The sequence below is a fragment of the Cololabis saira genome, chromosome 1 (genome assembly GCF_033807715.1).
Source record: "Cololabis saira isolate AMF1-May2022 chromosome 1, fColSai1.1, whole genome shotgun sequence".
Taxonomy (NCBI): domain Eukaryota; kingdom Metazoa; phylum Chordata; class Actinopteri; order Beloniformes; family Belonidae; genus Cololabis; species Cololabis saira.
Genome location: NC_084587.1, coordinates 29,048,789 through 29,065,141, shown reverse-complemented (window position 1 = coordinate 29,065,141; position 16,353 = coordinate 29,048,789). Strand labels below are relative to the sequence as shown.

Below are 16,353 nucleotides of genomic sequence, written 5' to 3'. Positions count from 1 at the left end.
CTTACAGAAGGCTGCATTTAACTGCTGCTATGTCATTCCTGCAGCAGGTGTTTTGGTCAGTGTTATTATTTGTAATATATTATTTGTAATCAGCACAAATTATCTGTCCCCATATGATAAAATCCACCATCCCCCCTGATTTTTTTTACAACTCGAGTACAGGTTACACCAGGGGCGTCAAATGTGCGGCCCGCAGGCTGCATGCGGCCCGAGAGGGATTTTTATGCGGCCCGCGAGAAGTTTCCAATGCAAAAAAACGAAATGTTAATTTACTAAAAAGGAAGGCATAAATAATTGCCATGAATCGCAGCATATCCGATAATATATTTCTTCTACAAATCCATCGTTATTCCACAAAGAGAGCAGTTTTTGACATTTTTTTAGTTTTCTAGAATGCATTTGCCGATTTTATTTCTTTGTAGACGTTCGTTTATTTTTATTAACTGACTACTATTATATATTTTCGCAGGAAAAATATCACTGCTAAAAAAGATGATAGAAGATATTTATTCTGAGAATTTCATTTTGAATTCGAGGATAGTGACAAAGTAAAACAGTTAAAAAAGAAGTGCTGACTTTTTCGGCACACTGGCGTAAATATCCGCGCCAATTTTTTAAAATAAATACACTTAATTGTACTGGAAAAATCTCTAAATCACAAAGAAACACTCTCGGATGTAATAAGAAAGATGGCACTGAACACCACCAAAACCAAAACCTTTCTCAACCTATAAGCTACCTCATATTTTCTGTGCAATATTTTCTACCTTCTATCCACAATGTCCCAATATTCTGCTATCTATGTGCAATACTCCCATCCTTTCAAGGGCAATATTATTTCTGCATCCATTTAAGTGCAATATCCCCCCACCCATCCATGTAAATTTTTTTATCCTCCCATTCACTCTTGTTTATAGTGTGTATATATATATATATATATATATATATATATATATATATATATATATATATATATATATATATATATATATTTATGTTTCCTTGTTTACATAGTCTTTGCATGTGTGCACTTTGACTGAGCTGCTGCCTAATTTCACTGTACCTGTACAATGATAATAAAGGCTTTCTATTCTATTCTATTCTATTTTGCTTTTAATTAAATTTCCTATAAAAAAAGCGAAATATAAAAAAAAACATTTGTTTCTGTTTATCTTTGTAAAATGATATTAAAACTATCTTACATAATTTGAAAAAAAACAATACATTTCCAGAAAGGATCCTGAAGAAATATATTTTACATAATTAGAGTGTAAACAAAGTGCATTAACTAAACTGATATTGGATTAGATAACAATAGTAAAAAAAAAAGAATTAGAAAAAAAATGTTTCGCACCGTTTTTGTTATTTTGAGCGTGCCAAGCGAAATGAGTTTGACACCCCTGGTTACACCGACGCAGAGATACGGCGTAGGTTCTACGTCGACTTAACGCAGAACCATAATTCAGGCTTCACATTCATAGGTTACACTTTCACTTTGATCGCGATGGAGAACACGGAACCGCAGGTCCCGTCGGGCCAAAGTCTTCCCCGGCAGGATCGCGTCTGAACTTTGATCTGCTGCAGCCTGTGTGTTGTTTTTTTTCTTTTTAAAGCCGCACTGAGATGAGTGGTGTGTCTGCAGCAGCTCCGAGGAAGACCGGCCAGCTCTGCTCCAGGTACCGCAGCAGGGGGGGGTCTGGGGGGACGAGGCTCCTCCACTGAAAGCTTTAATGTCAGTGTACCTAAGGAAAGGATCTGCAGGTTGTGAGCCCTGTCAGGGAGCCAGGGGCCACACCTGAGACCAGCAGGACGGCTCAGTCTTAATGAACTTATTATGATATTAACGTCGCTGAGGGGTCTACTGGCGGCGGTGGGAAAGTTATACCGTCGCTGCCTACTCAAGTATCAGCTTGAGCAGCAAGTACAACACATTTTGGGGCATTATTCCCCCTTTTAATTTACTGGAAAACACAAAATGTTGTTGCTAACTTGGCTTCAAGCTAATCACTTGCTAGCCGGCTGCAGCTAACGTGACGTCACGTGGTGCCTACGTCACCAGCTGTCAAAGTCTCCGCGACCACAGGACACGATTGACAGAGGTGTCAAAGTATTCACATTCATTACTCAGGTAGAAGTATAGATACTAGAGTTTAAAAATACTCCTGTAGAAGTATCAACTCGAGTTTTTTACTCAAGTATAAAAGTACTGGTTTCAAAACTACTTAAAGTATAAAAGTAAAAGTAATGTAAGGGGGAAAAAAGCCATTAAGGACAAAAGCCATTGAAAATGAATGCATCTTAGTATAATGCAAATATATTAAAGAACCATATATGTGTACTATTGAGCATTAACATGTGTTTCAGGGAGCAGAAGATATGATGACTAGTTGCCTATAAGTATTGTAATGGTGCAAAAAGTCAAACTTCAGAGGCATGTTATCATTTATCCTAATGTTTATTGGAATGTACATCCAAGTTTAGTTGCAGGAATCTGAGGGCAATGGATGTAAGAACAAAACTGGACAAGAACATCTGAAACAACCACAACCAAATTCACTCTATCCGGATGGAGCAATTTAACTGGATAGTTTTTTTTAAAGGCCGAAATGAAATAGAGTAACGAGGCTGTTTTTAAAATGTAAGGAGTAAAAAGTACAGACAATTGCGTGAAAATGTAAGGAGAAAAGTAAAAATTCGTCTGAAAAATAATTACTCCACTGAAGTATAGATAACCAAAATTTCTACTTAAGTAAGGTAACAAAGTATTTGTACTTTGTTACTTGACACCTCTGACGATTGAACCATTTATTTGTCTTAATTTGTAGGTTTTGAATTAAATTGTTCAGTATTTGATTACATTTTTAAAAACACAAGTGATTTTTCATTTTAAATAATCTTGTAGTTATAATTATTTAACTTGATAATATCTAAAATTACAATGACTATAAAACAATTACTTGATTTTCTTTTTTGTTTCCAGACGTAGTTTGTAGAGGACATCTTCGCAAACACAACTTTACAAAACAAGCTCTTGTCTCTCTGAATTTTGACTCTATCTTCCTAATATTCTTAATCCTCTGAATGATCACATTTATGTTATTTAGCTCTTCCAGCTTCTTCCCCAAAGCTGTGAACTTTCTAAACCAATAAGCTACCTCATACTGTGCAATATTCTTCATCCATTATGTGCAATATTCTTTACTCATTTATGTGCAACATTCTTCCACTCATTCATGTGCATTATTACTCTCATTCACTCATTTTCATAGTGTATATATATTTATGTTTCCTGTTTCTCATTTTGTTGTTTAAACAGTCTTTGTTACATAATAACCACATGCTCTCTCCTCTTCAGACTTGCATACGCTGCACCAGATGGAGTGGAATTCTGTAGATGACGATCTGGGAGCATTAATGGATGAACCCTATAATATATCAGAATCTCTTGGGTTAAAGCCAATAACAAGTAGTATCGCAGAGAATGAATTTTCCTGCCACTGCTGTTATGAGATATTAGTGAACCCCACCACTTTGACTTGCGGTCATAACTTCTGCCGTCACTGTCTGGCTCTTTGGTGGGACTCCTCACACAAGAATGAATGCCCAGAGTGTCGAGAGAAGTGGGAAGGCTTTCCTAAAATCAACCTTCTGCTGAGGTATGTTTTTCACTGCTGTGAAATTAGTGAAATTATTACATTAGTAATTGAGAGTTGTTGTTTTTTCTTCTTTCCGACAGTCATATTTTCCTTTTAGTTATAGTTGAGAACAGAGTCCTACTGACAACCTCTACAAAACTAATGCTAGGCATAATAATGTGTTATTGAGTTATTATATGCCTTTTACAATGTATATTGGGCATGCAAATGTTTGCGTAGAAGGCAAACAGAGGGTTTGCTGCTCAGTTGTGATAGACACAAGACAGGAACATGATGATTGAGGAACACGTAAGTAACTGACAATATAGTTGGGCTGTGAGTGGGGGCGTCTTCTGGGTTTACCTGTCTACATGACCAAACTAGAAAAAGTTTGTTAATATCTATAACCTTGAAGGAGAAATATCAAAACTTAAGGAAAAATCTTCATTTAAAAAAATTTAATAAAATGCTTGTGTGACTAAGATGCCACTAACACAGCTAACGTGAAATAACTGTTTCTCCTTCAATTGAGATCTTCGATCAGCTGTTTGGGGCGGATTGGCCTGTGTTTTAGAGGAATATATCAACTCGGTGTCATCCTTTTCTGTTTACAGCAGGGATTTGTTCTTAGTGAAATGGTTAGTGAAATGTTCTTTGGATTGGTTCTTTGAATAAGTCAATGAAGGTATGAGAAGTCTCTATCTTTAAACGCATCAACGTTGTGACCCGTCCCACAAGCTTTCCTCCTACACAAGTTGTTTTAACTCTTGCGTGTGCATAGACTAAAGATGATGTGTGTGAAATCAACAGGGGGTAATCACTTTGTGTAACCTGGCATTAGAATAAGATCTTACAGGTTTTAGTTTTTTTTTTTTTTTTTTTAATTGAAGAATAAATAGGTAAGAGAATGGATTGCCAAATATACTTGGTCTATGTGTGGGAAATACCGAGAGGACATGAATGAGACAAATAACTTGAAAAGAAAACTATACTCTGTTCTAGAAGTTGCAGTGTCCTAAATGCAATTTATTAGACAATTGACTTAACTTTTAAGTTATTTAGAAATACATTTTTGGAATATTTATTTATTTAGATCTTTTTTTGTTTAAGAGTTGCTGTTTTTAATCATGAAAAAGAAGGTGACTTCAATTTAATGTTATTTATATAGCATCTATTACAATACAGATTGTCGCTAGGTGCTTTTCAGAGACCCAGAACATGACCCCCGAGCAATTATTGCATAAACAGTGGCAAGGAAAAACTCTCCTTTTAAGAAGGAAGAAACCTTGAGCAAGAGCTGGCATGTAAGGGGGGACCCTCCTGCTGAAGGCTAGCCTGGGAGAGCAGGAAAGGGGAGATAGAAAAGAGAGAATGACGAACAGAGAGAGGACAGATATTTTTGTCAACGTGATGTGTAACATTGCATCAAAGACGGCAAAAGACAAACATCAGCAATAGCCAGGGCAGTTTGGTTTCATTTCATATATTCTTCTGATACTAATAAGCAACTGTATCTACCTAAGCATCTTTGTTCAAATTAAAGGATGAAAAAGAAATAACACAACAAAAATCTTTATTTTCTCTAATTTGGTCTCAGACATGTAACCCTCTGTATTTTAAAAAAATAAACTAAAACATTCATGTTGTTTTTGTTAGGGATGCAACTGAAAAGCTGTTCCTTGAGGCCGTGCAACGGAGGAGAGCAGAAATTCAGGCAAACCCCAAAGTCTCCCGCAGCTTGCTTTCCTTCCAGAGGTACTTTGTTCCGCGTGCGTGCGTGCGTGCGCGCGTGTGTGTGTGTGTGCACTTGAAAAATGCATATTAAAGGTGTAACATTGACAGTAACATATTTGTTAATGTATTTTATCCCTTTGTGATCTAAAGCAAGCTGAGCGCATTACAAAAAAGAAAGATAATAATAATAACAACATTAATAATCATCATCATTTTAATCTCCTTTTTCCTCATCCTAGATATGGCGACAACCTGGGTAGGTCCAGGACAAACCAGAACAAAGGAGCAGGCTTCTTCTTCTCTGGAGTTCTAACTGCACTCACATCAGTGGCTGTAAGTAAAGTAGCAGTGCAGAAGAATTTATCATTTACCGTCAACAGTAAATTGACAGTAAACAGTATTTGAGTTGAAAGCAACAAAGCCGTCTTGCTTGAAGTTGGCCTACATCAAAATATTTTTAAAAGCTCAACTGATATTTAAAATGTTAGACCACCTAGACCACATCCTTACTTTTTATTAACATGTCTTTAATAAGTTACCCCCCCCCCCCCCTGAAAAAAAACAACAAAAAAACAGGGAGCAAGCATTAATATGAAAAGTTCACATCATACATGTGTATTATGTGTGTAGTAGTAGATTATAAGATGTAAAGAGGCTTCTCTAACTGCCACTCTATGTGGAGGTAAAAAGATGCAATTAGTTTTTGAATATATGCATATATATGTGTTTGTGGGTGGGTGTGTGTATTTAAATATATATATAGTTTCATACTGTTTTATAGTCTGATGTTTACGTTTGACATTTATGTTATTTTTAGATTGTAGCGTGTAATGTTGAACGATTGCAGCAGTAGGGTTTGTAGGGGTCAGCTGTGCTCATGCTGTCAGCATAACATGTTTATTTTGTCCATGTGGCACTGGGGAGCAAAATCACAGTGTGCTTTGCCACGTGGCAGTGTGTGTGTGCGCGTGTGTGTGTGTGTGTGCGTGTGTGTGTGTGTGTGTGTGTGTGTGTGTGTGTGTGTGTGTGTGTGTGTGTGTGTGTGTGTGTGTGTGTGTGTGTGTGTGTGTGTGTGTGTGTGTGTGTGTGTGTGTGTGTGTGTGTGTGTGTGTGTGTGTGTGTGTGTGTGTGTGTGTGTGTGTGTGTGTGTGTGTGTGTGTGTGTGTGTGCACACAGTTCTTGTCCAAAGCCCAATTTGAATGAATCAGAATGCCATTTTTGAGATCATGGTGAGAATAAAAAATAAGATGTTATTTGAGATTAGGTTAGGGTTAGGCATAAACAAGCAATGGTTAGAATTGGGTTTTCACTGTACTAAATGACTGAAAGTGTATCACAATATCACAATAAGAATGTCTGTGAGGTGTGTGTGTGCTTGTACGCTGCAGGTAGCATGTAAATACTGTAGATTACAGTATAACGGACTGTGACATGGAACTGGGAGCGCGGAGAGTGCTGACAGCAGATCCTGTTGGTTGTGTGGGTCAAGAGGCAGAACATTTTTGAACTGGGCTTCTAATTTTTAAGGAGATGCTTAGAATATGTTATGATGACTTTTTGAAGACCTGTTGATCCCAGCAAGTTTGAGAAGTACTTTTGAGTACCAGAATATCAAAGGTATAGCAGATTCTCACTTTACAGTTTAGATTTTCACCAAAAAACAGCTATTTTGTTTGGTGTACATAAACAGTTTAATCTCATTGTACACACCTTCAGTATAACTCTTGTGATATAATTCATTTGAGCCTTTATTTACATTTTTGTTAACAGTACAAATTAAATTATTTTCCATTTCTTAACAACCCGCTTACTTTTAATTAGAAAATGTAAAAAAATCTAGACTTTGCAAGCCAGTTACTCAAAAAAGTTGGAAAAGTCAGAGAAAGAAAAGTTTATGGAATATAAAAGTAGCACAGTCCTTGGTTGTTTTTTTTCTCGTTTTGTTTTAAATCAGCAGATTCAATGGTGGTGGGTAAGGGTGCCAAGATTGGGCATAAAAGGATCATCCACACAAAGTTAAGGCTTAGGATATGCTTGTATTAAGTTTGGTCAGTTGCAGCCAAATGCTAAACCGAATTACACCAGTGTCTCTAGTGTTAACGTGAATTGTGAGGGTTGCGTATTTTTTCGAGGGCGACCACAACTGACGTGGCAAATGAACGCAGAATACACATGGCAACCATGATGCGTTCATGTACTGCATGTGTTGTAAACTGAAAGCTCATTCCAAACCTTAATCTTTCCTAGCATAGATGGGTTGGTAAAAGTCAAAAATATATGCACCATTTCAAAGAACTTATAGGTTAATGTTGTGCAAAGAGGGTCAAGCAGCCTGGGAAAACTTAACTGTGTAGGAGGGAAAGCCTTAAACCTTGGATGGTCATGGCCTTCGAGGCTTCAGGTGGCATGAGACGTTGTTGTGTCACAATGCAGGGCTCTACTTTAATGAACAATTGAGCTCTCTTTCTGGAGAAGTGGGAAGACCAATGCACTTACCAGTTGGGCGGACAGTCAGCCAGTCAGAGGTGTGATATTTACTTTGTTCCAACTTGGATCTCTGGCATGACTTAACATGGTCAATGCAGTATATTCTCTTTGAATATGTTGCTCCAACCACCAAAAAACAGGCAGAAATGTCAATTTTATATTTTGTCTTATTTATTTTTGTCTGCTTTATTGTTTGTTTCCACGGATTAATGCTAATGTTTCTGATTTAAGCTGATCACGAGAGAAAAAGGGTAGGCACTATAAACTATGCCTTCAGCCTACACCTTTTCGGCAAAAGCAATGTTTATTTTACTTTTTCATTTTGTTTTGAAAAATAACCTGTACTTTTCGAAATAAAGACAATTCATTCATTTACAGCATATTGGCCATTAATGCAAGCCCAGTAGGCATCCAGACAGTGTTGGAATTCACCTGTTGGGAGTTTCTGAACAAAGCTGACATGAAAGTTGAATTGACATTAAATTAAGAGGAATCCGCTCGGTTTACCAACGACAGTGTTGTAACTTTGATGTTAAAGTTATTAAGTTTACAGGAACATTCTGGAGTTAAATCAAGTCTTGATCTATTATTAAATGGTAATGCGAGTACCAAAATGAAAGGGACCAGAATGATGTGAATCCAAGTTTTGAGTGAGAAAATGGAATATATGTTTACAGCATATTGGCCATTAATGTAAGCCCAGTAGGCATCCAGACAGTGTTGGAATAAATAGCTATTTTAAGCCTTCAACAAGACTAAAAAATGTCATTCAGTTTAAGTGATAATGTGGATAAGGTCTCTGCAGACAAACTAAGGAAATTTTAACTTTATATTTATAAGAAGGGCTGTTTTTATGCACCTGATGTCACCACCATCTTTAGTCCAATCCAATCTACTACCAAATGTCCGGCATACTACTGTCAATAAATTCAAAATGAGGAGAGAAAAAACTATTATTGATATCTAAGTATTGATCCAGTTCTATGTAAACAGAGGCCACGAACTCTCCTCCTCATTTTGCATCTAATCGCATGCACAACATTCGGTAGTCGATTGGTACTGGCTTAAGATGGCAGCAACCTGAAAAGACTGCCAGGCAAATGAAAATGGTCTTTTTATACTCCTTTTGGTTTTTGTTATGAATGTTTATTCTCATTACAATCAAGTAATAGCTCTAAGATTGAGTTACCCCAAAATGCCCTTTAAACAAAAAGTGTTCCTCCCAGATCTTCAGCTCTATTCTGATTTTATTCATTATTTAATTAGCAAACAGTAAGTACTCTGGTAAGTTAAACACTTCAGCCTCTTGCTTCAAGGACTACATGCTGAAAAAGCTTAATGTCAAGGCTCACTGACATGGTAAGTATAGCCACATGAACTCGGGAGAACCTTGGTAAACCATTGAATGTTTGGTTGTTTTCTTAGTATTTGTTACTGCTAAATTAATGTTCAAATTCACTTTTTTGTTACGTTTCCAAGAACTTCCCATATTCAATGGAAATGGGACTTTTATATGCATGTGCCAAAGAGGAATTAAATTACTATTAATGAATAAAATACCTTTTCAGTTTGATTCGTCCTGATGCCTCTGTCCAACAAGCGGAAGAACTTTCATTTTAGATTTTGGATCATAAAGAGAAAAGGATCTGCAATCTCATATTTGGAATTCTGAAATAAAAATAGAAGTTGTTTGACATTGTTTTAATGTGATTGAATAATTTAATTTGAATACAACAATTGACAGATTAATTTAGAATACTGTCAGAGAGAAAAATAGAATAAGACAAGACTGGAATCCAGTATTAACATTATACTGAAATAAGGCAACATAATTACAACTGGAGCATTTCAACGTTCATATTTTATTAACTATCAGACAACTATTGTGCTACATGGAAAAGGGTAATCTTTGGCAGTCATATTTTACTATAATTTATTTTCTAATAAAAGTGGAGAAGAATATTGCAGTTGAAGGTCAAGGAGTAGTATGGTAAATGGTTAATGGCTTACACTTATATAGCGCTTTCCAGCTGTACTCCTACAGCCCCAAAGCGCTTTACACTGGGAACATTCACCCACACACGCACACATTCACACACCGGTTGTCGGCGGAGCTGCCATGCAACGGCGCTGGCCTGACAACCGGGAGCAACCAGTGTCTTGCCCAAGTACACTTTGGTGGACACAGGATGAACTAGGGTTTGAACCACTGACCTTCAGGTTCATGGGGGAACACTCTACCATCTGAGCCACCTTCCCCATAAAGTATGAGTAAATGTTGAGAAGCTCAGCTATGATCTCACTTTCTGAGATGATCATCGTACCTTGTAACGCTGTGTGTCTCCAGGTGGTGGTGCTGGTGTATCACTGGGGCAGTGGTGTGATGGAACAACAAGACCTGTTGATCAGTAAACCCGTGTCTCACTGGACACCAGAGGATGTCGTGTCCTGGCTGGATCACCTGGGTCCGTGGACCGAGCTTTACAGAAAGCCTTTCCAACAAGAGAACGTTAATGGAAGGTAGATACAGTGCACGTACTGGTCTGGTGATGCAAGTTCTGGTCTAAGCTGAGCTTTGTCATCTGTCGACTGCATCTAGTACTTGCACTTAAAAGCCACAACGCCCACGCTGCGTCTCATCTGAGTCTTTTTTATCAACGCATTTCTCTGCTTCAGGCTGCTTTTGATGCTGGGGGATGAAGAGCTGCTGAAATCGCCTTACAGCATCGAGAATCCAGCTCACAGAAGAGCTGTTTTGTCTGAGCTGGACAGAGTTAAAGCGCTGGGCGTCAAACCTCCACAGAACCTTTGGGAATACAAAGTAAGGACTCTGGTTTTGTAACATGTGGTCGCAGTGTACGTTTCTTCATATGACACTGCTCAATATTTCTACAACCACATTTCCTTAATTCAAAAATAAAACCCATTGTAGAAATTGTAAGAGCTGAGGTTAATTCTTGACAACCGTCCCCTAACTGTTCCTCTCACTCTCTGTTGCAGGCGACTAACGCAGGGAAGTCTCTGTTCTTGCTGTACGCGCTGAAGTGCTCTCCTCGGCTTACAATCTTTTATATGTATTTATTTGACTATTCGGAGACCTTCCTTCCCTTCCTGCACACGTGCTGTCCAGCCATCGCACACATCGACACGTCAGTGGAGAGCAGATTCCTCAACGCACAGGTGATGTTTTGCAGAAGCTGAACAATCTTATTGCTGTGTGAGTGTGAGAGATAATTATTAAACTCTGATACTCATTGCTGTAACAGTAGTGATCTTCATGTAAATATTTTTTGTTCTTTGGATTTCAGTGTAGCAGCAAGTGATTTATTTTTTTCGGATGTAATTGTGTTTGTAGTTGGAACCCAGTTGGCGTCAGTGGGCAGAGTTCCTCGTCAAATACTGCGTGCTTCCTTATCAGCTGATTGCTGAATTTGCCTGGGACTGGTTGGCTGTCCACTACTGGACGTCCCGCTTCATTATTGTGAATGCCATGCTGCTCTCAGTGCTCGAGGGTTGCGCTCTGTGGAGGCTCTGGACAACAGCCAGGATCAGGTACATGTAAACTGAGGCGTAGCCGTCTCTCTGCTCTTTATTTCTTTGTTAAGTCAAAGTCAAAGTCAAATTTATTTATAAAGCACATTTCACATTATGAGCATGGACTCAATGTGCTCAACATTGTTAAGGAAATAGTTGCCATTTAAACTTTCTTTTCATTTATTTTGAAAAGTATAAAAACTCCATGTAGAAGTGTTATACAAAAGAGTGTGCTATAGTACATGAATTAACCCTAAAATGCCTGATGTATCACATTTGATACAAGAATTTCTGAGATCTCTGTGCAACAACCATAATAATAATAAAAAAAAAGTTTTATAAATATTTTTGTTTATAAAACTTTTTTTGTGCGTCCTGCGTTTCATGTAAAAAATAGATAAATAAAACAAATTTATAAAAAATACATAAAATTACTCCATGTATTCCTAATAATACCAACATATTGTTCAGAAACTGTTAAAGACAAAATTGGGGGTGTTTAATTGTTGATATACATAGTAAAATAGCACTTTCAGCATATTATTTCATGTATCAGGCTTATATGGGTGAAATAAGTCAATTTCCGCTGGCAAGCTATAGTCATTATCAACCTAAATTTAGTTAAAAGAAGTTAGAGCTGTGTGTGTAAAATTGTACATAGTTTACTTAACAATCCCATGTTAAATCATTGCTCTAATCTATGCCTTCCATTTATCTGTAGGATGCTGCCCCAAAAGATGTGGAGCCACTTGTGGAAGATGCTCTCTCAGGGATTTGCCTTTGCCCTCTTGTGGCCTTTTGTCCCCCAGTTTGTATGTAACTGCCTCTTCTACTGGGCTCTGTACTTCAGTCCCATCATTAACATAGACCTGGTGGTGCAGCAGTTAATGCACCCGGAAACACAAGCACCGTGACGGACTGCATGTAGTCAGTGCCTTTTTATTCTTGGGTGTGGGCTTTACAGCAAAATAAAGTGTCTGAAGTCCAGTTGCTGAAGAGAAGTGTTGTTTTCAGCAGTAAAGTCAAATGAGACTGGCTCTGTTTGCTGTCGGAGCGGAGTAGTCACTTCCTATCTCATCTCTTTACTGGATGGTCGCAGCGTGAAACGCGAGAGGCGCAGAGGTGTCTGAGCAGCAATAATACAAAGGAAATGAGATGCACCAAAATACCTGTCCCGTTTTGACCTTTTCCTCAGTTTTCACAGCAGATTCACTAACTGCAATGCCTAAAAGGTCCAAGGAGAAATTACCCTTATCTCACTCAAGATTAAGCACTGATGATATTAGTCTTTGCTGATGGCTTTGCAGCACTGACACTGCTTTAGTTCAGTGAAAGGTGATTTTTATTAACTGAAAATGAATACAACCAATGAGGGTCTTCTAAGCATGTGGCCTAATCCACAATTAGTTAAATAAACAGCTGATTTACAGTTGCCCAGTATTGCACACATAAAAATAAAGTATGGTCTTTTTCAGACCGAGGGCATCATAAAAAAAGAAAATGTACTACTAACCAGGTCATACCCGAAATATAACCTTAGATAAACAATATCATGAAATGTTATTTACCAAAATCTGAGTCCAAAAGCAGGAGAGTGTATGAAAAACCTGAATACACCCCATGATTCAGTATTTTGTTGTTCATCTGAGGTTGTTTTCTTTTCTGACCTTGTAAGGATAGGGTGATTTGTCTGGTCCTAAATAAAACTTCACAATTTAAAAACGGTTTAGACCTTATTTCTCGCATGATACAGTATGTGAATCTACATCACAGAAGTCAAATTTTGAATTAATCTTTGCATTTTCCTTCCAGTCGTTCTATGTTGCATCTAGGTTTTCCTAAATTTCACGCTGAGGTTTGAAATTTAGTAAATGTTGGGGTCTGTTGATCAGCAGCGTATTCTTTCCCAAGCTTCAGTACCCGTTCAAGAAACAGTCTTGAAAAAAATGTTCAACACTGAAGTTTCCTCCAAGATATAGGACATTTAAATTGAGAAAAAAAAAAAAGTCTTAAGATGTTTTAAGATGCCAATACAGATTGTTTATAATTTCTATTTTTTTTATTTTTATTTTTTAAATAAATCCTTTTGACTTATTTGTACTGCTGAAAAACACCAAGTAGCACTTTTTCTTTTTTCTCTCTTGCAGCATGCTTTTCCATGACATTGTTGGACAGAGCTAATCAAATATCAGATTTTTTTTGTGTTTCTTTTCCTCTTACATTGTTCATTTGCACTTTAAATTTCTACACTGTGATATTGATCTTCTGTGTTCTTTAATGACAAAAAATAAAGTTTTTTTTTTAATTATGTTTTCCTGTTTTAGGACTTTTCTTTTTTCACTCGTGATTTGGGAATGGCTTTAAATTAAAATTAGAATGCATGACTTAGGTCACTGGGGGAAAAAATGGGGGAAAAAATCGTGATGAAATTTTTTATTTTTTTTTAATTACAATGCATGAAACATTGTTTTGGGGTTTTGTTTACATAGGATTTAATTAAACTCAAGTAACTTTATTTGCATAGTGCCAGTTCAAAGCTAAAGTCATCTTAAGGTACTTTACAAAAAGAACAGGTTCAGTACAGTCCAATTATGGTCATGACCCTTTAAAGCCTGACACATGATATAACTCACAGCAAATCCCTATATATATTTTTTATTTTGAGTGTTAAATATATATTCAATTTAAAAAACCATAATATTGTCTTGTGTGCTCCTGCAGGCTTGTGCTTTGAGGTGGGCAGTCATTTATCTCAAGTGGTTGGGGGTCTGAGAAGACAGGAAAGAAAGACCAATAAAAATAGAAAAACGTTTCCAGAGATATATGCCCAAAGGACAGCAATGTTAGAAGTTAGTAGTTACAAGAACGGGTAAAGATTGATGAGCGAGGAAAAAGGCGCCCACTTGGGCCTAAAGCAGGATGATTAAAGGAATGGTCCAGGGTCAATTGAGCCAGCTTTTTAACAATAAACTTTATCAAAAAGTAAAGTTTTATGCAAGGGTTTTATACATAAACATCTGAAAGGTAAGGAAGAGAAAAAAAAAAGTTACAGTGCAGTGGCAGGGTAAAAAAAAGTTAGTTAAAGTTGTAAATATTATTGTAAAGTTACAATGTAATACTGAAATAAACATTGTTTAAATCTAAATTCAGTCAAAGGCAGCTGTAGACAAATTAGTTTTTAACCTTGATTTAAAGGAACTGAGGGTTTTGGCTTTCCTGGAAGTTTGTTCCAGATCTGTGGGAGCATAGAAGCTGAATGCAGCTTCTCCATGTTTGGTTCTGATTCTGGGGACACAGAGCAGACCTGAATCTGAAGACCTTAGAGGCCTGGATGGTTGATATGGCAACAAGTCTCTGATGTATTTTGGTCCAAAACCATTCAGAAGTTTTTTTTTAAAAAGTCTATTCTCCGAGGTACAGGGAGCCAGTCTAAAGATCTCAGTGATGTGATCCATTTTCTTAGTTCTAGTGAAAACTCGGCCAGCAGTACTCTGCTGTAGCTGTCTGATTGACTTTTTAGGCAGACCTGTGAAGACACTGTTGCCGTTTTAAGCCTGATCTTAGCGGTGTAGAGGATGTCTGCATCTTCATCCTTACTGGCAGCTGGTTCCACAAAGGAGGAGCTTGATAACCAGTGAGACTGGGTTGCGATAACTGAAGGTTCTGCCTCCTATTCTGCTTTTATAAATTCTAGGAACCACAAGTGAACCTGCAGTCAAAGCATTGAAGGGCTCTTTTGGGATAATGTGGAACTATGAGTTATTTAAAGTAAGAAGGATCTAGGCCTTTAATAGCTTTACATATCAAGTAAAGAATTTTAATCATGCTCCTGGATTTCTTAGAAAGTGAATGAAGGGAAGCTAAGATCGGAAGAATATAATATCTCATGCTTTTCGTTGTCATAACTCTCACAGCCACATTTTGGATTATCTGGAGGCTGTTCGCTGTAATTTTATTACCCCTTCTTAACAAAGAATTGGCAGTAGTCCAATCTCAAAGTAACAAATTTGGCCTGGATGGTGGTGGAGCTCTGTACCACGGCTTCACCGCTGTGGTGTGGACTCCTCTTTCCGTCCGGGCCGGGATGGTCTCTGTGGGCCCCCCCCCCTTGTAGCTGCGGGCTATGAGACCTCCTGGCGTGGACGGCTCCCCGTTACAGTTTCCTCACCTGGATCCTCTGTGCCTAGCCATGTCTGCACCGTGTGTCTGTGTGTGTCTGTCTGTGTGTGTGCGGGGAGGGGGGAGGGGGAGGGCGGGGGGGAGCATTAATACATTTTATGTTTGTGTAGCTGCTCCCAACTTTTTCCAACTGGTTAATGAAAGTGCAACGCTCCGACTGATGGTTGTAAACGTTTTATTACAGTATTTTCTGTCTTGTAAACGCCCAAGACCAACGTGAACACTGAAATAAAATACACAGTGGCAAATATTCATCAGTGAAACTGTCATATTCGCATATATGAATTGCTTAACTGAAACATATTACACAAAATATTAATGCTCTCAAAATACAAATTATACACATATAAAGAAGAATATTTCACTCAATTGTCCATACCGTTTGCCCCTCCAACCAGAATGTTAGGAGTTGCTAGAAGTCCATTTCTTCTGTATTTCACTTCTTTGTCTTCCAATTACTGCTTGCACGCACCAACAGACCATGAAAAAACTCACGTCTCTACCAAAAGGCATCACGTGACCACGTGATGGCGTGGTCTGATGGAGTTATTAATTAACCAATTATCCCCAAAGTATGCACACAATAATCAAAATATAAATGGATATTAAAGTAAAATAAATCAATTCACACAGAAAATAATGTTTATGTGTGTGTTCGCTACACTGCCACCAAAATTACAAAAGATTAACTTTCATCATATTCAAAGAAATAAACTTGTAATTTTCCAATAACTTCAAACTTACACATAATTTCCATCAACACCTGTTATATTAAGTGACTGAT

At 37.6% G+C, this 16,353-nt stretch overlaps 1 protein-coding gene across 1 annotated transcript; it reads left to right on the top strand.

The window, feature by feature from the left end:
• The first annotated feature begins 1,442 nt into the window (after positions 1–1,442).
• LOC133442248 (bifunctional apoptosis regulator-like) lies at positions 1,443–12,377 on the top strand. The gene is made up of 9 exons (XM_061720210.1): positions 1,443–1,676; positions 3,356–3,656; positions 5,292–5,390; positions 5,609–5,702; positions 10,204–10,376; positions 10,533–10,677; positions 10,857–11,036; positions 11,212–11,408; positions 12,112–12,377. Exons 2-9 carry the CDS (start codon positions 3,376–3,378, stop codon positions 12,302–12,304), a joined length of 1,362 nt encoding a protein of 453 aa, XP_061576194.1. The 5' UTR covers positions 1,443–1,676; positions 3,356–3,375; the 3' UTR covers positions 12,305–12,377.
• Positions 12,378–16,353: the final 3,976 nt, after the last annotated feature.